This window comes from Daphnia pulicaria, chromosome 7 (assembly GCF_021234035.1).
Source record: "Daphnia pulicaria isolate SC F1-1A chromosome 7, SC_F0-13Bv2, whole genome shotgun sequence".
Taxonomy (NCBI): Eukaryota; Metazoa; Arthropoda; class Branchiopoda; order Diplostraca; family Daphniidae; genus Daphnia; species Daphnia pulicaria.
Genome location: NC_060919.1, coordinates 6,834,697 through 6,859,112, shown reverse-complemented (window position 1 = coordinate 6,859,112; position 24,416 = coordinate 6,834,697). Strand labels below are relative to the sequence as shown.

At 41.6% G+C, this 24,416-nt stretch overlaps 1 protein-coding gene across 4 annotated transcripts in view; it reads left to right on the top strand.

Moving 5' to 3' along the window:
• LOC124351119 (potassium channel subfamily T member 2-like) overlaps positions 1–24,335 on the top strand; it is a 41,688-nt gene extending 17,353 nt beyond the window's left edge. The window contains exons 1-26 of one of the 4 annotated variants that reach the window (XM_046801881.1): positions 60–996; positions 3,903–4,336; positions 10,586–10,665; positions 10,778–10,877; positions 13,061–13,259; positions 13,423–13,497; positions 13,646–13,729; positions 14,252–14,346; positions 14,669–14,760; positions 14,879–14,970; positions 15,858–15,899; positions 16,028–16,150; positions 17,464–17,664; positions 17,933–18,070; positions 18,316–18,395; positions 18,600–19,168; positions 19,261–19,449; positions 20,890–21,037; positions 21,127–21,232; positions 21,307–21,551; positions 21,640–21,774; positions 21,853–22,150; positions 22,220–22,345; positions 22,432–22,539; positions 22,618–22,811; positions 22,894–24,335. In XM_046801881.1, coding sequence (XP_046657837.1) covers positions 4,047–4,336; positions 10,586–10,665; positions 10,778–10,877; positions 13,061–13,259; positions 13,423–13,497; positions 13,646–13,729; positions 14,252–14,346; positions 14,669–14,760; positions 14,879–14,970; positions 15,858–15,899; positions 16,028–16,150; positions 17,464–17,664; positions 17,933–18,070; positions 18,316–18,395; positions 18,600–19,168; positions 19,261–19,449; positions 20,890–21,037; positions 21,127–21,232; positions 21,307–21,551; positions 21,640–21,774; positions 21,853–22,150; positions 22,220–22,345; positions 22,432–22,539; positions 22,618–22,811; positions 22,894–23,374 — 4,290 coding nt within the window. In that variant the 5' untranslated portion in view covers positions 60–996; positions 3,903–4,046 and the 3' untranslated portion in view covers positions 23,375–24,335. Of the gene's footprint in view, positions 1–59; positions 997–3,902; positions 4,337–9,321; positions 10,225–10,585; positions 10,666–10,777; positions 10,878–12,581; positions 12,958–13,060; positions 13,260–13,422; positions 13,498–13,645; positions 13,730–14,251; positions 14,347–14,668; positions 14,761–14,878; positions 14,971–15,857; positions 15,900–16,027; positions 16,151–17,463; positions 17,665–17,932; positions 18,071–18,315; positions 18,396–18,599; positions 19,169–19,260; positions 19,450–20,889; positions 21,038–21,126; positions 21,233–21,306; positions 21,552–21,639; positions 21,775–21,852; positions 22,151–22,219; positions 22,346–22,431; positions 22,540–22,617; positions 22,812–22,893 lie in introns of those variants that run through there. The other 3 variants (XM_046801882.1, XM_046801883.1, XM_046801884.1) reach the window with 3 other exon arrangements.
• The last annotated feature ends 81 nt before the right edge of the window (positions 24,336–24,416 follow it).

Genomic DNA, 24,416 nt, shown 5'->3' with positions numbered 1-24,416 from the left:
ATGCCGGAGAGTCAGAGTCAGTCTCTCGAACCGTGTGCGACGTAACGGTCCTCGGTTGTCCTTCCAGCAACAGCAGCAGCAGAACTCCCGCCACCCGCGAGCGGGACCGTATTAGTCCTCTCTCTCTCTCTCTTTCTCTCTCTATCCACGCACATTATAGACGTTTTCCTATCTACTGTTATCACGGCAACCGCAACAACAGCAAAACAGCAACGCCGCCCTATAGCTGTTATTCTTCGCCTATCTCCTCCTTCTGCGTCGTTTGAGACCTCCCCATTTTCTTTCCTTCTCTCTCTCTCTCGAGGCCCATCTTCTGTTTATCTATTCTCTTATTCTTCTGTCGCGGTTGCAGTTGTCCTCTGTACAGTGTAGACATCTATCTTTGCCTTCAAATCGACTCTTTGTTGGCTTATTCACACATGCTATTGGTTTCCAGCATCGTGCGGCTGTGCTCTTTTTCGCGGCTGGGCACCTTTCCGTCGCCTGTCGAACGAATCGCGTAGTGCCATCAACATCATCCAATCGATTCCGCTGACAGTTCGCTTATACTACCACGTCAGTTGAGCTGCTCACTTGAAACCGTTTAAATAACCCGCCATACACAGTCGACCCCAAAAGTGGTTAACAAGTCCGAGCCAATTAGCGAAACAGAGAGCTAACTAATTGCATTAGAACAGGGAAACTAATATACAGGAGCAGGTGTGTACTGTTTGGTTTGCTGTGGACTACTGGCGAGTGTGTGGTGTTTGTGGTGCTAAACGGTAATAACAGCGTCTCTACCCTTTAGAGTCTAATCGAGTGGCTCTATGCGAAACCGATCCTCCACTTTTGTTTTGCCATTTTCGCCGAGCCTCAACAACAATCGAATATCCCGCCCAAGGAGAGGAACTATTATATTTAGACGGGCGTATATATAACACCGTTTTCCCTCCTCCTTTTTTCTTTGATGTCATGACGTCCATTTGAAATTCAGTTGGACAGTCGCGCGCGCAAAAGGTGAGCTTTCTCTGTTGTTGTTGTTGTTATAACTCTGTCGAAATGTTCACGCGATTCGGATTTGGTTTGGATGACGGTGTCATACTTTGTCGGGGTGCCGTGGACTCGTGTTGGCCGAGCAGACGAAAAAAGGGGCCGGCATGTTTTTGTTTTTTGTTTTTGTTTTCCCCCCGAATCGATGAAATAATTCAGCAGCCTGCCACATATGAAATGCATATATGCGAAAGAAAAATAATTGATGGGCTTTGATTGCTTTCCTGTCCCGTGATGGACGGCCGTTTTCGCCTGATGACTCAAACATTAATGACTCTTTGGCGCGATGGAAGAGGTTTTCCCCCCTCAGGATCCTTTTCCTTTCGTATTTCACTCCTTCTCCACTCCTTCATGTTTGAATTAAAGAATACTAGATAACCCTTTTTCTGCTTTTTTCATGAACTCTTTAATTATCATTGCTGTTAGGCTATAGGCTATGTTAAAGTGTTTTAGACCTAATAACCTCAGCCGAATGAGAATAAGAATGACGTCATGCTGCGCTCGGTTGATTCTTATGCCGCGAATTCGAGTGCCTTAATGAGATTCAGGTATATTGTCTGGAGCGCGAGTGTAGGAGACACGTTGGATTGGACTAGTTTCGCGATTGGATTGGCGCGCGCACAAGACACAGCAGACGACGATTGCGATTTTTGGTCTTTATAGGTTTAGACGCGGAGCCCCCAGCAATCGGCACGGTTTAGTTGATGTCCTCTGAAGGATATGATTCGCATCCAATTCAGTTCAGTTTTCAATAGGCGCGGCTGCGTTGATCTCTATTTTCCCTGGAGAAGCTTGACTGTATAGATTAGACCGGCTATATATAAACTATAATATACTCCTATATGTATATACTTGGCGAATGCATTCGATGGGACACTGCTGCTGCAGTGGATATAGATTCAGCTGGAGCTATTACATGCACCGCTAGAGGTGGAGGATACATAGAGTGACAACATCAAAGAAAGAGATGATGGAGTAGAATTGATTATCGGTGATCGTTGACTTAGGGTGGGATCACAAGTAACTTGGAAAACTAAGGAATCGATTAGAGCTTTGCGGCTTGTTGGAAACGAGCTTCGTCTTCCCACAATGGGGCGGTTGGATCTGGGTGGTGGGGATTTGGGGTGGTCTATATCCGTCACTTCCTCAGCAGCGTCTGTGTGATGGTGTAGCTCTCGACTTATTTGGTTGATGTCACGTATATACGCGTACCGTGCCGAGCACAATGTTGCGTTTGTCTGAAGTTTCCGGTCGCCATGACAACCCCCAAGGGCCTGATAGAATAGTTGCCAAAAGAGCCTTGGCCAACCATCAGCATCACTGATAGGGACTTGGACCTTGTGGTTTTTATTCGACGCCAGACGCATTCAGCAGTTTCGAGATGGGGTTTATTATCTACATAATGTACAGTATACAGTATCAAAAGGAAATCTCAATTAGCGGAACTTTGCTTTTCGCTTCTTTATATAGATTATTTATAGTCCGTGATGCGATATAATACCTTTAAATTTGATAGCCAGTCGATTGATTATAGGTCTTGAAATTCTCTTTGCGGTAGGTATAGACTATATAATAAATTATTTAGTTGCAGTTAAAACAGTAGCGCGTGCGGGGCAATCAGATATTAAAGTTATTTTGATTTGTCTAACGAAAACAAAAGGGCAAATGTATTATTTAAATTTCACCGGAGGGCTGTGCTAGCCTACATCATTTTTTCCCCCACTCAACCAGCACCTTAAAAATTTGCTTCGGTTCATTTATTATGGGCAACTTTTCTTCAATCTAAAAGGTGATGTAAAAGACAGCCCAGCTTTGCCCTTTGCCCGATCGATTTTTTCCTACTTCACAAAGGCAATAGTTGTTTAAATAAATCATCAATCAACGCCGATCTCGAATTCTAGATTTTTTCTTTTAACCTTTAGTGTTAACACCTCTAATCTAGTGTTATCAAAAAATCAGCCTGACTCTCGGGTACGCTCTTTTATCCCGTCTAATCAAATACACGGATTGAAAGGATACGTGGAATGAAAGAACTGCACAGAACAAAAGGAAGTCAAGAGAATCTAATGCGCAAAATTTATAGAACATTCAATCAAACTAAATAGGGTAGGGTATAAAAAATAAGTCTGGCGCGTCTATCCAGAAGAAGAAGCTTATCAAATAAAAGAAAAAAAGACGTCGATGACTTATTTCGTGAGAGAGAGACTGAGCACGTTTCCAAGAATAAGACAATTTCCCGTGTGCTGCCGTTGTTGTATACTGTCCGACTGTCCGTGAGTATATAGTTGTTCCATGTTGTATATACTTCACGTGGACACACACACATACTGGAGGAGCGCTCGTTATTAAGCATTCCTTGATCCTAGATCTTCTTATCTATGCGTGGAGCACAGATTCTCGCTTCCAGGTATATATTCATCCAAGAAGAAAGTGTGACTATAAGAGTATGGCGAGTGCTGTCGCCGGGGAGGGGGGGAGGGGACAAAAAGTTGTAAGACACAAGAGACGCAACGACGGAGATAACAATTTCGTCCTTCTTCCTGATATGTTGTTTTCTGAAGAGCGGCGAATAATTATTATTTCATCAAGAGAAACGGAACTCGTGCATAATAGCTTGCAGCCCTGATGCGCACAGATATACGTCAGTAGACTATAGAGTTTCCTTTTATTCCTTAATAAACCTCACGTCCGTCAAAGAGTCGTCATCTACCGCTACCGGCCGTTGTTATACACCAAAGACAATCATTTATTTGTATTCAAAAAAAAAAAAACCTAAAATCATTGCGTATTAATTCATTCGCTGATATATTATATTATGTGTTTTGTGTGCAATTTGATTGACTGTGCGTCCCCGCGATGAATGACAAAACAAGAGAGGCAGAGAGAAATTCGGCGGAGAAGGAAACGCGAATTCAGGGCGGAAATTCAAAAGGACCCCTCGGCGAGGCGGAAGACAAAAATTCCGTGAAAAATTCGGTGCAACTTGGCGGAAGAGAAGGCGTGGAAGATAAAAAAAAATGTCGAATGTCTTCTTCTTCCGGCTACACAAGCTGCGCCGGCAGCAGGAACAGGATCAAGAGCGTCGCCAACTGCAGCAGCAGCGCAGGCTGTCGGGCGCTAGCATCAACGGCAAAGGAAAGGGGCCGATGAGAATGGGCCGCTTCCGCCAGCTGGCCCGCCCGTCCCTCCACTGCCCGTCGCTGGTCGACTCCAACGTCCTGACCATGGTCCCCGGTCGACTGTTCGAACGGCCCGCCACCATGGATCCGTCAGACAGTCTCGACTATATTGCCTTGCAAATTCCCAGGTATATTTTCCATCAATTCCACCGACCCATCGATTGTATAATTATTTCAAATGCTGTCGTAAGTATTCCATCATCAATTACCAAATGTAGTTGACAGTCTTTATTGCTTGTGGGAGATTGGCTCCTGATCATCGACTGTCTATAAGCACAATTTTAATTTCCTGGTTCATGTGGTTTTTTCTCTCTTTCAAAAGAACCGCGAAAAGAAACTTTTCTCATATTGTTCAGCGTCATTAAAAAAGAATCGAATTAAAGATCTACACATTTCCTCATAGAATTGTCGTATAGGTTTTCTTTCGTTGTGATTCACCTTATGTTGCTGTGTGCTCCCGCGAATTAATCTTATTTGTTGCTCCGTGCTACCCCGCCAGGCATCTCCTATACATGTGTATATATATACTCTTTTCTGTTGCTACACCCTGCTTCACGAAGCCCATTCCTGATTAATTCCGCGTTACTCTCTCTCTCTCTCTTCGTTTCTATTTTGTGTACTACTACTTTACCAACTCGGGTTCCGTCTTGGCTGCTGCTGCTGGCCGGGCCCATCAAAAGTTGTGGGTAGCAACGGACTCGATTGAAATGGTATGGCTCCAATTGTCTGATTCGTTTTGATCTCCAGACTCTGATGGGGAAAAGGTCAACATTACAATTATTTTGAGAGGGGAAATCGTTCACGTAATAGTAATAGCACCGGTAGTCACTTACATGTAGCAACATGAAGAAGGGCCTAGCTTCATCATTTGCACGCTTTTGAGTCGAACTTGATTAAGATATGGACGAGCGAACGCTCATTTCACTTATATTCTTCATGGGTCTCTGGAGACTTGAGTTGGTTAGTTCTGCAAGATACTTAGTATAGGTACACACGCAGTCAAGGAAATGTAGAAGATCTTTTGATGAAATGATTAGAATAGACGACATATGCGACCGGACACTACTGCCTACACCTGAAATGTCTCATTGAAAGCGTCTATCTTTTGTTCGACTTCATCATCATTTCTGGATTCTCTCTTCACGACGTCTTTTGATTGAATTTGGAGGAGAAAATGACGCAATTGAGAGACAAGTGAAAGAGACGATTCGTATAGATTTGTCATCACGTTGCTAGGCAATTTCTTTTGACTTCTTCAATGAGTTGCACTTTTGCAGCTTTTTCGGTTGTATTTGAGGCACGTGCATACGTGCCTTTTTTGCTCTCTTCTGGTTATCCAGAAAAGCCAAATTAGATTTTTTTTTTCCTTGTATGTGGTGAAATTATGAAGGAAGGAGTCTAGCCTAGCCTCTATATGCTGTGCCCAATACTTGTCACACCCAACACCGCACCCAGCCTATAGCGGCTTTCTGACTGCTATTGGAAAAATCGTTCAGATTAAAAACGACGAGCGAGCCCTTCTTTTTTTATTATTCAATTAATTTGGGTCCCCTTGTGGGAGACAAACGCACCCATAGATGCGTGCTCAATTTAACTATGACGCTCGTTTGGCTGAAAATTCGATCCCATCCCGCGTTCTTATATTCTCCCGCCAACCGAGATGAAAAAGATAACCTACACATCGACCGCGTCTGTATATAATAGGTATATAATTTGGTTACGCCGCCGCTGTTCCATTGACACTCTGTGGGGAAAACTAAGGAAGCACCAGAGCCTTGATGAGTCGCAATAATAACAGTAAGTCGATGAAAGCGGGGCATCTGTAGGAGATCTTCGTAATTTGACGATGTATAGAGACCTCTGATGATGGAAAAAAGGCAACAGTGGAAAGGGGAAATTAAAAAAGAAAAGGGACTTTGAAAGCGAAAGCCGAACCGGAGAAACCCAGCAGGGATTTTGTGTTCAGACAGTTGCCTTATATTTCCATAGACGTTAAATTTTACCAACGACATATATAATATGCTGATGTATTGTGTGTATAGAGCTATAGACTACTTTAAAAAAAGTGATTAAGAATTGTCGAATATGTGCAAAATGGATACGAATTATGCTTTGCCAAGTTCTGCTCGAAGGAATCTTGATAATAATACGTTTCTCAGATCTAGTACGTGTATTCAGCCCTGAATGTATAGACTGGACGGTGTAGTATGTGCGTCTTCTAAGAACCCCGCACAAATCTGATTTCTGTGGTCATTTGAGTGAATATTACGTTACGTACTCTTGCATTTTAATACGGGAATATGACTCTTGTATTATAAACCTCTTTAAGGCCCCATTAAACGTGCATGCGTGTACTTCACAAGAATTTGCCGGGGTTCTCAGATCTTTGAAAATCTGCCGACATTGTCCCGGCGGCGACCGTCGGCCTCACGGCAGACGGTAGCGTATGGCGGGCGCTTTTGATTCAAAAAATAAAAAGGTCTCCATCGTATAAAGAATGAAGAGACGCGCTGGAATGCGCGCGCGCTGCCGCGCTCCCTATATCCTCAAACATTTATTGGAAACTAGGGCAGTAAATCTGTGAGAGAGAAAATGAAATCACCGAATAAAATTGAATTGCTCAAAAAATGGACGGAGCAGACGGAGCCTCAGAGGGGAACTGATTATGTTTGCTCAATCTTTTGCTCTGCTGATTGATTTAGAGGACGCGTAGCAATACGAGTGGAGAGGGGAAAGCGAAGAATGGATACACAAAGTGAAGTCATTCAAATATCTTTTTTTTTTCGGAATTTCTTTAATATCAATATAACATTTTTTCGAGCTATGTAGACTAGATTCTTTATTTTTAAATCCAGCGCGCTTGGAAACTTTTTACCTTCCGTCCGTTTCCGCCCGACATTAGTTTACATTTATATTCCATCCCTTTTATACTGTAATGTCGATCAATACTATATAGGTATAGCCGTATAGGCTTAGCTCAAAACCTAACTTCAATTTTAACTTGTCAAGATTGTCGCTCTTTAAGCAATTGCGGTACTTTTCTAAGTTGCACTAAATCAGCTCCTTAAAGTTAAGCGCACTGGGAACTGTTGCGGTAGGTCTCTCTTGGGAAAAAAGTGTCCGTCATTTTGAAGGTGCCACAAATAAAGTCAGGAGAAATATCCATAGACCCCAAAAGAATTTTTCTGGTACAGTATTTAGCAATCTGGGTTAATTATTAAAACTTATTGTAAATCGATGGTCCTTGTTTTATCACCAATTGTGCAAAGGCTATTTACAATTAAAATTACAGGCAGAAAAGCGTCTTTATTTGATGGAATGATTGAAAATTAAAATTACGTTTTCTAGGCCTACTCGACATTAAAATAATTTTTATCTGGGTCAACATTTAAGATTATCTGGAAAACAATTTTCAAATACGAAATCAAAATAAAATCGAGATTTTTTAAATTTCATAGGGCTAATTTAAATTTTGGCTGCCGCAGAGTAATACCGAGAAAATTATTTTGATTATTTCTGATGTACGGTGATGTTCAACGATAATGAATATTGTGCAATAAATTCATTCGATCTAGTTCAACGATAAATACTTTAATATTTAATAACGCCGCCAATATCTCATACAAGAGTAGCTACTAGCGATTCTCGCTGCCTCTGGTACCTACCGTATTTTTTTAGTATATACGCTATAAAAAAAAACAGTTTCCCAATCTTGATATAATTAACGTACATAGACGGTGCGTAACGTGTTTTGTTTTTTTCACGTGACTGGTATTCTACTATTGAAAGAAGCGAAGCTCCGGGGTATTAAAATTATAAATATTAAAATAAAAAAAGGTAAAAGTACTTTAGCTCGACACTATGAATATTTTATAGTTAGAACTAATTTGATCTACAACCAACACATATTCTCACAAAACAGCGTCTCAACTCTAAACGCAATATACAGCGCAGTTTGAAACAAACCTAAACTTCGGTACATAGCCTACATAGTATACAAAGAAACGAAGTTAAGGTTCATAGTGTATAGACTCTAAAAGGCCCATAATTGATTTTAAACAAACAATTATTGCTCAACAGACTGGAGGTAGCAACGCGGGTCTATGTTTCCGCGATGGATACATTATAACAAAGCCTTTGTCTTGACTATCTTGAAAGAGCAACAATCAAAAAAGAAAAGAAGAAAGAAAAGAGCAACATAAAAGATGGATAAGCCTTATCTTTTGTATATTGTTAGAGAGTCGAGTATAGCGGGTGAAGCAGCACAGATATACCTACTACTCAAGAGAGCGCATGCGTTTGTAGACCCACAGCGCAACTGCTGATCTACCACCTCGCGATGTGGGCAAACATTTGGATTCGTGTGTACACCTACCCCACCATAGAAACGCAAAGCGAAAAGTGAGCCCAACATAAGCAAAAAGTCTGTAGGGGAAAGAGGGCATAGGTATATAATAGCCTAGCAGTACGGACGGGCCAACGCAAGACGAGCGCACTTCAGTCACTCGGCGACAGTATATCAATACACAGTGATACACGTACATCGGCAGTAGTTGGCCTGTAGAGCTCTTACATTTCTAGTCATAATATTTCGGCAGGAACATTTCGGATCACGTACATGTCTCAACCATTTCAGCCGAGCGCTGCAGTAGTATTGTAGACGGGCTCTCTTAGTTTTCGCCAACAGCTGATTGACAGCGTAGAGAGACGTCCACGAAGACCACCCCTGCGTTACATAATAAGCCTAGACAAATACCTAGCGGCTTGCATTAGCTCCTCCTACCCAACGGTACCTATATCTTGAAAGCTCAAAGCGATCCACAAACTAAGACGGCCAGCACACGGATTTATAGGCAGCTGGCGAGATATAGGTAGGGTCCAGCCATCAGCCAGAATTACATAGTATATAGAATGCTGCGTGTGTATTAACCGCCACTTCTTGGAACATCAGCAGCTGATACCGTGTGTGTTTGTGTGATACGTGCTGCTGTCCCCTCCGAGCTCCTCGGGGGCACGGAGCCGCTGATGCCCTGTGCATGTGCGCCATTGTGACGTTTTTCTCTCTGTGTGTTGAGATATCAGTGTAGCTATATAGGTGGCCTCATATACGGTTGTCCCTCGCTCCCTTGTCTGATGTGCGCCCGTGTCACCCACACGACGGATGAGAAGGACGACAGATAGTCACGCTCTTTCTCCGCCATCCCGTAAATATACACAGTAGTAGTTCACGGTCCGCAAGCTGCTCTCCCCTCCACACTCCATCTGTATCTCACTCAGCGAATCTGCCTGTGAGTGGGTGCTGGGCAGCTGAGCTGGCGGCTGGCCGTTGGCTCTCTGCTGTCGGTGTGTGTGTAGTTGTAGACTCGCCCCTCCAGTCTTGACAGTAGTATTGCAAGCGCCACACGGCACTCGACGCTTCATATCGTTGGTTCCGCTGACCGAATCCGCTGCAGCCATTCAATTGCTGATTATATATTAGAGCCAGGGAGGTTGCAGTGCACAGTTTTTCGGTGCGTTCCGTGTGAGAAGTAGAAGAGGAGTTTCCAATCAACTCTAGTGCCTTCCGGCGCCAGCTGAGTGAATAAGTTTCTCGCACGCAACTTTTTTTTTTATTATTTTTCAAAATCGCCGAGAGATTTCGGCGCTGACCAAATGATCCGATTTGCAAATTGTTGAACTCTGTGGTTAGATACATTTATTGGACGTTTATATAGTGCGCGCGCTTTTGGTTTTTGTTGTCCAATTCCACAAATTGATCAAAGTCGGACGTTCAAAAAGATGTGACGGTCCGTTGAGCCGCAGTTTGCGTTGCAACGAGCAACAGACGATTAACACTGGAGCGATTGCGGCTGGCGATGGCGTCGTCGTCGGCTCAAGCGGAGAATCGCAGCGGTTATGCAAGCGGCTCGGCCGCTGCCGCTTTGGCCGCCGCCACAGCTTCGGCCGCCGGTAGTCACATGCAATCGTACAATTGCTTAGCCTCCGTCTGGGATGATAGTTATGAAAACATCCCGCGGTAAGTTCTTATATTCGTTTCTAATATAGGCTTTTCGTTTAATATAGAGACATACTGTTCGTCTCTACTTCTGATTCTTATATAATGCCGACTTAAGCCTTGATATTTAGATGCGAGAGCCTTCACTTGTTGGTGTATACGTTCGTACAGGTTATCTAGAGCCTTTGTTATGGTTGGGCCTTGACAGCTGTATCGACCGGGAAATTCGAACCAATGTGCCCTTATTTCCTTTCTTTAGTTGTCAGCGAATATTGTTGCACATGCTGATCAGTTGCTTACTTTTCATGATTGACTTTGACGTGGGACTTTTTTGTATTTTATTTCCCTAATCTCCTTATTTTTTTTTTTACAATGTTCACAGGGTGCGAGTGGAGTATTACGTCAACGAGAACACGTTCAAGGAAAGGCTGCAGCTCTACTTTATTCGCAACCAGCGATCGAGTAAGATGGGCAGATCTCGCGGCCAACTTATGACTCTCTTGCTTATTAATAATCAATGTGTGTTTATTTTTCTTTTGAATTTATGCGCTGTGGCGATGTGTGTCTTTCGTAGGTCTGCGAATCCGTATCTTCAACTTGTTAATCAAGCTACTGACGTGCTTACTCTACGTCGGCCGCGTCATCTTCGATAATGATCCCACTCAAGCCACTTGGTAAGATAACCATTAAGTTGCATTAATCATTTGCGTCATTAAAAGATGATGCGCCATTCTAATTATTATTAGATGCGCTTATGTAGGTGGTCAGATCTCTTTCTCCTGTATTTTGTTCTTGTCTTGTTATTATTTAAAAAACAAGCAACCCTATATGTTACATGATATAGTGACCACATTTGAATGTACCTTGTACCCTGTATACCCGTCATTATTTCATGTGGATTATTTTCTGCGTTGCCCTCCGTTGAAAGGGTTTGCCATATTATAAGTAGATTTTGCTATTTTTAGTTGGGGGTCTTATTTTACCCTTGTGCTCGCCAAGTTTCATCTCTCGACCTTCGCGCTCTTGTATTGAAAAACGAAATAGGAAAAGAAAACCGGCCCGGGTTTTTATTATAGACGAGGAAGAAGAATTGAGCCCTTGATACGCTATAGAGCCCTGCGATAATAGAGGCCCGCTGGTATATAGACTCACCACTTTCTGTAGCATACAAGGCCGACGAGTTCGTGTAACGTGGATACCTCACGATGGGGAAGCTTTCTATAATGAAAAGAGAAAAACGAAGAGTAGTAATAGAAGTAGTAGTAGTATATAAAGTGACTATAGGTTTCACTTTGTCAAAAAAAAAGTGCCACTTAAAGTCGTTACATCGTCCATTCGTAATCGTTTCAACGCGTTCAACAGAAAGAAAAGGGAGTTCGTTTGTTGGTCAGGGTCGCTGGGTGAGTCCATAGTACTAATTTATCCATCATTTTCCCTGCAGTTGGCAAGCGCTGGGGGCGGTGGCTATAGAAACCGGCAGTGAACACAAATAGAGCTTATCTCTCCGATGTCCAATGCGTTTACATCAAGGTTTAATCTTTACCCACATGCGCTAGCTGTCCAGGCTGGTGATGGTGACCTATTTCATCGTCATGCTGCTGATCATTGCCGAAAAGATAATGAAGGTGTGGTACGGAGGGATGAACAGTTCGATTTTAAGTTTCCGATTATGTACTGTATACCCCGGGCTCTGGTTTGTGCTGCTGGAATTATTAGGAGTTGCCAGTGACGAGTGGGTGGGAATCGGCGGTAGACAGAGAGATATACTTGATGTAGCCAATAATCTAATTACATAAAGTGCGGATGCCGAATCGTCGGCTCGTATTATAGCTCTGAGGTAGCACAAAGCGGGGATCATCAAAGGAATGGAATCGCTGCTAAATTTGCATATATTTACCAGCGGCTTAAGACAAAGGCAGACGAATACAAACCAATTCGAAGCATAAAGATACAAAGGTATAATACAGATTGATAGAACGTTGCGCATCAGAGATACCGGAATATTGGAGCGCTTGAGCTATCGCAGAGGCAGAGCCACCACCCTCTTGTCGCCATGGTGATCAGCTGATGCGTGTTACAGTTGTGTCACTCAGACTCAGACCTGTATCTATCATGATATGGCTACACTGTGCAGGACCCAACAGTATTCTAGCTGCAAGCCAATAGCAATAGCTGATGCACCTTTCACTTGTTTTTGAAACAAACTCGCCGAATGTTAGATATTATTAGATCCTTGGTAGCAACAATTTTTGCATAATTTTCTTTGCATTACATTTTACATAACAATCGACGGTTTGTGGGGTACACCGTTATGTAGGCCAAACTGGAACATACAGCAGCAGCAGCACATCTCTACAAAAGTTTTTCGATCGATTTCGATCGAAAGGATCGATCTTTGTGTCGACAGGGCAACCTTGTTTAGAAAATGATTAGTGAAGCTAGCAGACTAAATAATTCAGCAAATCAATTCGAAAAGAGATAGTACAGTCTCAGAAGTCAGAACTACATCTCTCTAGAAATCTACCGTACCATTTTCGTGTTCGTTAAACACTCCAATGTTACCTTCGGTTTTCAACAATTTTAGTAAAGTCTATTAGGTTGTGCGTGTGTTTACTTTACGACAAAAACCAAGTCGGACACAATACGAAATTGTTACACAATGTACAACAAACCATTGAGCAACGAAGGAGCAATAACAAACACGACGAATCACACATCATTCGTACAGTGGCTTGCGAATATAATGCATGTGATGTACAGTACAGACAAATTCAGTTGAATATTTCCACTGGTGACATTAGTAGTGTAAAAAGTGCAATGATAATCAAGCGATTTCGTAATTTGGCGTTTAATGCAGTTACGGGTGCGAGGTGGGCAATAAAAGCGAGTACCTGGCCGCCTACGAGAAGACACCTCAACAGTTTATGGACAACCCCATCATTCACTGGGAAGCCATTTGGTGGATCGATCGACCCACGGCCCTATGGGTCATTGAAGTGATTTTTGCTCTCATTAGCCTAGTCGAGGCTCTACTCGTTGCTTATCTCAGCTACAAAGTATGTTGTCATTTTCTACAATTCCTTTGTATTACTTATTTTGCATGCAACTAAACTGATTGACCAAATACTAGCTAATTTTTAAAGAATTTATGAAAACTAAACCTCAACAATAATAATAGCGATGAAAAAGGTTCGTGATTGAATTACATTTCACTTGTAGGGAAACATCTTGCAAGAAATTCTTTCATTCTATTTCATTCTGGAGCTCGTCAATACCATTCCGTACGTTTTCACGGTATGTTTACGCGCCTACGCCTTACCTTATTTATTAATTCAATAAAAATTTTGAAGTTGAAATCTTAATTTTAAATAATTTTTGAATAAAAAGACCATTTTATTTTCTCCTATATCTGATTAATGATGTCAACGTTGGAATTTCACAGATGTTCTACTCGCCATTACGTCACCTCTTCATTCCCGTCTTCCTTAATTGTTGGTTGGCCAAACGGGCCCTCGAAAACATGTTTGTGAGTACTGTTCGTCTGCTCTATTTTCTTTTTCACCTGACGTAAGTAAATGAGAATTGTAGTTCCCCTCTTTTCCAATTTGCCCTCAGTTATTCACTCTATCTTTGGTGGTTTTTATGTTTGTGACATGAGAATAACTTTAACTTGCATGACTTGGCTAGTTTGCCAAGTGCTGAATGTGAAACTTTTATAGACTCGCTCGGCATTCCGAGGTCAAATGCACTTGGCATTATTACTCGCTATACTGTAAAGCTAGGAAGTAGTAGGCGAATGTCAAACTAGTGAGGCCACACATGACACATCTGCCCAAAGTAACACACACATTATGGGAGGCCATTGCGAAGGTTAATAGATGTTCATTAGAATCATTATAGAACAGACCAATCTGTCTAACAGCTTTTATGACTCACCTCGCAGTTTCAGTTATTTTTACTTGCTTCTCTTCATTCATTTTTGATGTGCTTTGTTTTACTTGCCTATTGAATTATTGATAAATCAAAATGTGATTGGGTGTTTTGCAAGAATGACCTCCATCGGGCGATGCAACGTTCACAATCTGCCCTGTCTCAACAGCTTATGGTGCTATCGGCCACGCTTCTCTGCCTAGTTTTTACCAGGTCAGTTATCACTCTGTTCTTAAGACATTACTAGCCTTATTAAGTTTTAGATGGTGCTTGGTGCATACTGTTCATTTTATTTAAGATTAAAGTCGCTCTTTTTTACCATTTTATCGAACATCCGTCTTTGAAATTTACGAGATACGATAGCCTTTTGTAATTTTTTAATAATAAAGCACAAAAAATGATATATTCTAATTCCGCAAAAAAATGATATATTATATTTTTTAAATCGCTAACTTCATATTTTGATTTGCATCAACACTAATTTAAAAATGTTTCTTCTTCATTATATCTTCCAACTATGATGGTCAACTCAAAGTGTATGTGGAGTGCAGCATTTTCAGCGGGCCGGTCATCGCCACTTCAATTTGTTCCAGTCGTGCTACTTTGTGGTAGTGACGTTTTCTACGGGTATGTATGTGCAATGTTTATCTAAAAATTAAATACTTGGCTAAAATTTAAAAAAAAATTATTGCGAGTATTCATAGCTAATCCAATTTCCCATTATATAATCAATTTATCTACGTAGTTGGTTACGGTGACTATGTTCCGGACATTTGGCCTTCGCAACTCTACATGGTCGTTATGATTTGCGTGGCACTCATCGTCTTACCCACACAGGTAAAATGTTATTATCATACTATAGGGGGATAAAAATCAAAGGAGACCGATTAGGAGGGTAGAATCCGGTAGAATCACGATTCCGAGAATTACACGATCGTATAAAAAAGAAATCATCAGTTGTAGGATCTAGGAAAACATAAATAATCACGGAATTCTATATAATATTTTAGTTTAGATTATGAGGAAGATAGGCTCACAAGTGCCTTTGCAACACCTTAATTCGTATTCCAAGCATACCGAAAACATAATTTTGAATGCACGTAAGGTCTTTTGAAAATGAAGTGAAATCGTTTGAAGCTATAGTTGCTTTCGTACTTTCGTTGCTGGCCACCGTTGCCCACATTAGTAACTGGTCTGGCGAGTACAGAGAACACTTTGTCGTGTTTAGAAATTCAGATGAAAGCCGAAGGCTTTAATAAGACATCAATTGAAAATCTAACACCAGAAAATTGAAACATTTTCTCATGGGAGATGTTTTTCTACTCTGTCGATTGCTCGTTTCACGTTTCGCTCGAAGACCAAATGAATTTGCCACAGGCTTTCCTTATCCAGAGATATTCGCGGAGTAAACTGCTCCGATCATTTACATTAGATTTACATGATAAGGCCAATTTAAAGTATTCTAAAACACGCAGTCATTATTTCCTCTTTAAACGATTTTTAATAATAAGGTAAAATTATTTAAAAAGTAGCCATGTGTCTACTTAACGTCACAGCTTCAACTTAAATCCCAAACAAATCTCTATTCGCCTTAAATCTTCTGCAATCGAATGTTAAATTATTTGACATAAATTTGAAACTCGTAGAAATTAACCATGCAGTTGATGACGATTAACTTTCATAAGCCTATATTGCTGTCTTTACCACCCTTTTTATAACTGCAGTTCGAGCAGCTGGCCTTTACCTGGATGGAACGCAAAAAACTGGTAGGTGATCAAAAGTGAGGTCTATTTTAAAATGAAGGTCGAACTGACTAAACTCTCTGCACAATATCTGCCTTACGCATCTGAAGCGACTGAAATATCCTACAGTATATGACGCTTGATCGATCTAGGGAGGCACATATTCTTCCCATCGAGCCCAGTCGGAGCGTCACGTCGTAGTCTGTTCGACGTCATTGCATGCAGACACCATAATGGACTTTCTCAACGAGTTCTATGCGCATCCTCTTCTCCAGGTACGACTATATAGTGTATATATATACTGTACTCGACATGATTGAAACCTCGGGCTACAGCAGCAACCCTCCAGCCCTTGTTATTATTCCGGATGAAAGGGTTTGCATTCGTTATACTGGATAGTGTCGTTAGGGCATAATAGCCAAGTTTCTCTTCTAAAGTTGCAGCGACCATGCAACCGTCGGAGTTATATCTCTACCGATTTGTCAACATTTGCCTCATTAGTCCGCCTCGCGTGCACTATGCGAAGTAAAAACGAGTTTGTGTTGTCCACGGACTGGAGACCGCTGCGACACTGGAGATTTATTCACGAATGGTTTCTGTCAGATGACAACTATCGTCCATCCATCCATCCGTAACTTTTCGTACGTCTGTCATTCGATCAAGAGATAAGTTTCCATTCGGAATGCGAAATGCGGAAGCGGAGCATTTGTAATGGATGCAAGTAGTATACCGGTATCCTCTTTGCTATAAGCGCTAGTTTTGAATTCGTTTGTATACTAATGCAACCTCAACTTTTGTATCACTCGCTTGCCTATCGCCCTTTTCGTCAAAAAGCTTTTGACGTCACGTCCCACTCGACCTTTTTCTGTTCCCACATGGGAAATATACTAGACGAACTCGTCTCAACGACAGAAATCGATCGATATGTAATTAGTTATCCAGCTCTGAACGGATCTCAAACGCCATGCAATGCGTCAAAAAAAAAGACGAGAGAAACTGTGAGCCACCGACCTTTGAAGAGAATGCATGTGCAAGACTTCCTGACTGGAATGGTAACGAGAAAATGTGAAGGTGTGTGTTGTTTTCTGCTTGCGAGTGCACGGGGAAAGTGTGCGCCAGAAGGATCGGTTGAAGGATCGGGTTTGGCATCCTATTTCGCAAGATCACCATTATGCGCTGTTGTATGCTGTTCGTTATTGTTTTGATGCATTCCTTTTTGAAAAAAAAAAAAAAGATTCGATGACTCATTAGGGATATGTACCCCTTCTCAATTCCCTCTCGTTCGCTCTAGTGCTCAAGACAAAGGGATCGCGTTCTGTGACTTCGCCATTCGTCACGTTCCAGAATCCCCCAAGACGAGTTTATATAACAGTATAACCAATGCAATTTCGCTTACGAAAATTTGTTGGTTCAGCAACGTCAATACGAATCTCTCAAATTGTAGTCCCGTTCTAGGGAATTGCCGGGAATTGCGATGTCAGGCATGAAATGCTTTTAAATGATGAAATGAATGGTGTTAACAAGATGAAAGTCGTCATTTCTTTATCTTGACTGTCGTGTTTGGTTTGATTTGTCTCGCTGCGTCTAGGATTATTACGTTGTGCTGCTGTCACCGATCGAACTGGACACGACAATGCGGATGATTCTACAGGTGCCAATGTGGGCGCAACGAGTCATCTACATTCAAGGATCGTGCCTGAAAGATGCGGATTTGGCAAGGGCGCGGATGAACGATGCCGAGGCCTGCTTCGTTCTCGCCGCCAGGAACTACTGTGATAAGACAGCAGCCGTGAGTTCATCTTTCCTTTTAATGATCCTTTCACCTTAACACCACTCCTTTCACCTTTTTCAACCCCATCAGGTGATAACAGAATTATGTTTTTATATGTTTTCTCTAATTTTCACACGTCCAGTCTCCACCTTGTAATTCGGTAGAATCTCATAGTCTATAGTGATGTTCAACGTTTCGTTCTTGTGTAACCGTATACTAAAAATTATGAGATGCTATTAATTGATCTTAAAAACACTATGATTGGCTTATTGAATTTTTCTTGTAGGATGAACACACGATTTTACGTTCGTGGGCCGTCAAAGATTTTGCGCCGGAAGTGCCCCAGTATGTTCAGATTTTCCGACCGGAGAACAAGCTGCACGTCAAGTTTGCACAGCACGTTGTGTGTGAGGACGAATTCAAGGTAGGCCTTATTTATTTATTTTTTTAAAGCTAACGATTAACAAAGGGTTAATATATGTACCGAACAACTTGATGAATGAATTATATTGGTCCGCATGACTCGTTTCAACTCGTTTTGGTTTTTCACCTCACACAACTGCACTCACAGAGTGCGTCGTGGAGGCTTCCTTTACGAGCATCCCATAACCCTCAAATTTGTGAGCGTCTTCTAGACAAAATCAAAGCTAAATATTTTTCTGTGCGCAGTACGCCTTGCTGGCTAACAACTGCTTGGCTCCTGGGACGTCCACTCTGGTAACACTACTTCTCCACACGTCTCGTGGCCAGTAAGTGCTGCCTGTTTTTATCGGTCGACTCCAATCGTAACAATATCTAAACGTATCATTAAATGCAATCAACTTAAATCCGTTTTATTGCGCCTTTCTAATACGACTGTGTTATCTGTTGGCATGTACCAATTGTACCACTATTTGCACTAATACTAAACAGTCTTTTTTATTATTATTTCTTCTTTTATTATAACAATCAAGGGAAGGTCAAGTGTCCGACGAAGAGTGGCACAGGCTGTACGGCAAGTGCAGTGGCAATGAGATCTACCACATCTTGCTGGCCGAGAGCCGCTTCTTTGGCGAATACGACGGCAAAAGTTTCACGTACGCCAGTTTTCATTCCCACCGCAAGTACGGAGTGGCGCTGGTGGGAGTCAGGCCGGCCGAGTTGCCGGAATTCTACGAAGAAACCATCCTGCTGAACCCCGGCCCGCGACACATCATGAAAAAGACGGACATTTGCTTTTACATGAGCATCACCAAAGAGGAGAATTCGGCCTTCGTGGCGACACCCACGGCCTGCAGTTCGGATCCAGCCGCCCAGATGCAACAACAGCCAACCAGTAGTAGCACACAGCAAACTAATTTGGAGGCTGGAGTGACTTCGACTCCGTCAGGAGGTTTCAAATCGAAAGAAACCGTTTTGACGACGACGACGACGACAAGCGGAATCACGTCGGCCCGACACATCATTCCGACTAGCCGAACGCAGACCTCGTTCCAGGGAAATATTTACGACGGATTACCAGCTCGCTGTTCGTCGCCAAACTGTAATTTCTGAATTTTTTGAACGACAAACAATGACGTCAATATTGATTTCACCATTTAACCATTTCTGCGGATGTTTGATGGTTTGTTTTAGTATTTGACACTGGGATGCCGCGCCGGGGCAGTTTTATTAATCGCAACGATTCGGTTGACAGCACAACGGCATGTTCGCTAGGAAACCAGAGTCTGGGCAATGCAGCGATTTTGGGCGGCGGAAGCAATTTCCTCGGCGTGCCGAAAAGTGATTCACCGGGCCTTCTAGCCGTTCCGACTGGTCATTGCGGTGAGTCTACAAAATTCAAATGGCGCCAAAAATAAAAGTGACTTGGACTTTCTTTAAGAAAACAAACAAACAAATAAAACAAATAAAACAAAGACAAATAAGAATTTTCTCTATGATATGACAGGGATTGTTAGCGTCTTTTGTATGATCAAGACTCGTATGCCATAAGTGATTTTTAAAGATTTATCTGGAGATGTACGATTCCAATCAATCCTGCCAGAAGTGTGTGTCTGACAGGGTATAGCGTATAGGGCCTACCGTGTTGTGATCCCCACGGTCCGCCTTTTCTTTTATCACTTCCAGTCATCATCCAATACATACATCATCCAGTACATCATCCATACAGTCATCATCACTTCCAACGTCATACCGCATCTCTGTCTTTGTTATCTTTGTTGGCGTCGGGTGAATCGGGTCTCGCGTGCAGCACAGCAGCATGAGTTAATTAGCAGTGTATTAGTCGGGTATTAGGTGCAGAGTATTTGTATAGAGTATTAGCGGCCGAATTAAGACGCTCTATTATAGAGTAGTGCCCTTAGAGTACGTGTTTGTTTGATGATCCGTTGTCGATGAGTTGATAAATAAGCCTTTGCTTTATTAAGGGGGGTTGTTGACTTTTCGTCCGATGAGAGTGATGTGCCGTTGACGTGGTCAGAGCCTCAGCGTGGGTGCAGCTAGCAGCTAGCTATTTATATCGAGAGGTCGAAGCGGGTCGAAGCTATAAGCGGAATGATATTAGAATGGCCAAACACGCTATGTATGAAGTTGACAGTAATTTTAGCCAAATTGCGTTCCAACTATTAGACGTGGAGATGATCTGGAAGTGCACGACATTTCTGGAACATTTTCTTGCTTATTTCTGGCTCTTTTCAGCTTGCTAGTTTCTTTTTCAATTAGAATGTTGGTTATAATCACCCACAAGTATTTGATTAAGGCCTTTACTTTCGTGTGGAGGAGACGGGGTAAGTGGGTTCGTGTGACGGAAATTACAGGTTTATGAAGTAGAGCGGTAAAGTGTTTATCCAGACAGCAGGCATTTTTTTTTAAATTTCAGAACTTGTCTAATAATTTTATCTTAGTCTAAATTAAAAATTTATCTCTAGCATTAACAATTTTCAGTAAGATATAACAAGGCATCCAGCAAGATCATTTCCCTCTAAATTTAAACAACGATATCCAAATAGTAGTTTTTTTCTTTTTTTTTTAAAGTTATTATGGAAAGCCTAAACGATTACTATTTGTAGTCGTTATAACAATCAATTAGTCAGTTCTAAGACATTGGAATGAGCGTCCCAAAAGACACATAATTTGCACCTACAAGGCTATAACTCACGCAGCTCTGTCTGTATGAAAAGGTCAAGCGTATCTGTCGTATCTGTACGAACGCAACAACGAATATCACATTACTGAGAATTAATATCCAATCTAATTCATTTTCAGAAAGCCGACGGCCAAGCATCTTGCCAGTGCCCGATATGTTCTCGGGCTCAACCATAAACCTGGTAGCCGGGCATCAGGCAGCCACGGAAGATAGTGAAGATGAGATCGAGGACGACGTTCCTTGGCCTGCTCCCACAGAAAAAATCTCGTAAGTTAAAATACTGTATTTGTAACGATTTAAATTATAGTTATTAAAAAATAATATAAATAACAATAATAATTTAAAAAAAAAAACAGGATCGTGAAAGGTTTTCCTCCGGTGTCACCTTACATCGGCGTTAGCCCCACATTGTGCTACCTACTGAAAGAGAAGAAACCACTTTGCTGCTTACAACTCACTCAGGTAGAACTTTTGCCCAGAGAAAAAAAAAAGTGCGCAAAGTTTTATCAATGGAAATTTTTCGTCCATTGAATTAGGTGTGCGAGCATTCGAGCCACCGGAGCGCCAAGGAATACAATTGGTCCAACAAAGTCATCATCCTGGCAGCTGACTACGCGTCGACGGGCATCTATAATTTTGTCATTCCGCTGAGAGCTCATTTTCGCACAAAGTCGAGTTTAAATCCCATTGTGCTGCTGCTGGAACGCAAGCCAGATGTTGCCTTCCTCGACTCTATCTCTTATTTCCCTTTCGTCTATTGGATGCTTGGTACAATCGACTGGTAGGATCATACGCCACACCTTATTTTGAAATGACAAACTCTATTCTTTTAAAACTGACTAATCACATTGTGATTGAATTTTTTTTAGTTTGGACGATTTAATTAAAGCCGGCATTATACTGGCCGAAAACGTAGTCGTCGTCAACAAGGAATTCTCTAATTCAGCTGAAGAAGACACACTTTCTGATTGCAACACTATCGTCTCGGTTCAGACGATGTTCAAGTAATGAATTGCCAGAAGAAAACAAATTTACATTTCGAATTAAAATTATTATTCCGAAATACCGTGCGGAATTAATAGGTTTTTCCCGAGCATTAAAACCATTACGGAACTAAGCCAATCGTCCAACATGCGTTTTATGCAGTTTCGTGCTCATGATAAGTACGCTTTGCATCTGTCACGTATGGAAAAGGCTGAGAAGGAGCGAGGATCACACATTTCCTACATGTTTCGACTGCCCTTTGCGGCCGGAAGCGTTTTCTCAGCCAGCATGTTGGACACTCTACTGTATCAAGCTTTTGTCAAGGACTACGTGATCACCTTCGTCCGTCTCTTGCTTGGCATCGATCAAGCTCCCGGATCCGGATTTCTGAGTTCGGTTAGTTTTTTTTTTTTTAGTTTTGACGATTTATTTGAGTCGAACAATAAAAATTGGCTTGGGTCGCAGATGAAGATTACCAAGGAAGATATGTGGATCCGCACTTACGGACGACTTTATCAGAAACTGTGTTCCACCACATGTGAAATACCTATTGGCATCTATCGGACGCAAGATACATCCAATTCCGAAACTGTAACTACACCTATAATATTTAAATTGATTCATTTTGCTTTTGAAATTTGAATACCCCCAAATTTTCTCTCTCTTATTTTAAATAGACAAGCGAGGATATGGCTCGAGAAGATACTGGCTGTGCTGATATCCCCCGACGAGGGAACTATGAAGGCCCTGTCCATTCACGTCAACATCCCGGCCGTGTTTCACTGGTAAATAGATGGCAGTCTTAATTTTATTAATTTGATCTTGATGTCCATTTTCTTTTCCAATTACCGCGAAAATGAAAGCTGACTGACGAGGCTCGTGATAATCATACACAACTCATTGAACGAGCTGAAATTGCCAGCTTAGTTCGTTCAAGGATGGACAGCCTAGGTATCGATACCCTCGACTATGACGATGTTTCAGAAAAGAGATCATCTCTTTCTTATGTCATCATAAACCCCAGCTGTGATTTAAAGCTGGAAGAAGGCGATATCATGTAAGATTTTTTTTTTCAAGTTAAAAAATACATTAGTTATAAACTAATTCTTCCTTATTATTATTTTGTTTTGTAACGTCAGTTATCTGATCCGACCGAGTCCCTTCTCGGCTCAGAAGACGTTCGAACGACACAACAGTCGCCGTCGATCGCACATCAACATTTGCGAAGAAAGACGTCGTCGCAACAGCACTAAACCGATGCCACAAAAAGCCAATTCCCTCTCGCTACCGGATAGCCCAGACATCTCGTTAGGTCCCCCATCCGGCCTGGGTGCAAATCGTGGCAGATCTCATTCACTTCGTGTCGACGACATATTAATGAGACGGTCTAGTTCTCTACGACAAGGGTTAATCGCACGTAACACGTCAAGTGTAGAGGAAGTCAGTTTAAATTTGGAGCCTTCAGTAGGGATTGGTGGCTCTTTTGGCGGGGCGGGGTTCCGTGGAGGAAGCATCAAAATTCCTCTTAACGGCAGCATTGGTTTGGAGGTGACTCCACCGGCCGATCAACAGTGTAGCGACTCTGAGGAGTCTCTAGACTTTCGTGGTACGATCGTATGACACCACCCTCCCCCCGTAGCTCAATCTATTGCCACCAGTAGCAGTCACTTTCCAAAACCAATTACACCCGCAATTTTCGTCTGTGAATCAGAAGACTGAAGAAATTTGAAACCTGTATACAAAAAAAAGAATACTTCAATCACAATGGAAATCCGCGAACCGTTCACTGTCCATTCCAGCTAGTGTAGTATTCAGACTACTATAAATATTTGGAAGGCGTAATACTAAATGCCTTGCTTATTTTTTTCTCTTATATAAATCGCAAAAGCACAGATACACATTTCATGAAAATTTGATCTATCTGATATAATTCCCCGTAGCCTCCACTGCCTTGATTCTCTTCATATAGATTATCGCCATCGTGTAGGAAATTTCAAATAGCTTTCTTCACGCATTCGACGCGATAAAGAGTTTTCTAACTAGATAATAATTTTACCACTGAAGAATTCCACAATCCACATTGTTGTTGGATCGACATGGCAGCGGGATTGATTAATATTCTGTTGTACGGATTCAAAGTAAAATAATTTGAAACTGTGATTAAATATTCTTATTCTGAAAAAAATTCCATTATACGAAAAATCATCATTAAATCTATCATATAAACTTTTTCAACATTCTTTCACGTTGTAATGGTCCATCGTTTGCACGACATGCCTTTCTACATATCTAACATTCGTTGAAATAAAATTAAGTCCCCTTTTCAATTAAAAATACATAATTCCTTTTCACGATAAAAAAAACCCTTAGTTAGTATAAATGCTATATTTCTTTGAAATGCCCAAAAACACTATTGATTTTGTTGCTTCGTATAATTACTTTCTCATATCATGATTCATTCCCAACATGGTTTAATTCTCAGCATCGATTAATTGCATAGCTATGCTATTATTTATATTAAATTTGTATGCTCATAAATCACGATGTACATATACGATGTGAGCGTGATTTTTTGACTTGAGATAAATGATCATTCATTATTATTATTCTTACGTTAAACATCACTTTCAAACGTGATTACCCATTTTGAACATTTTTAATT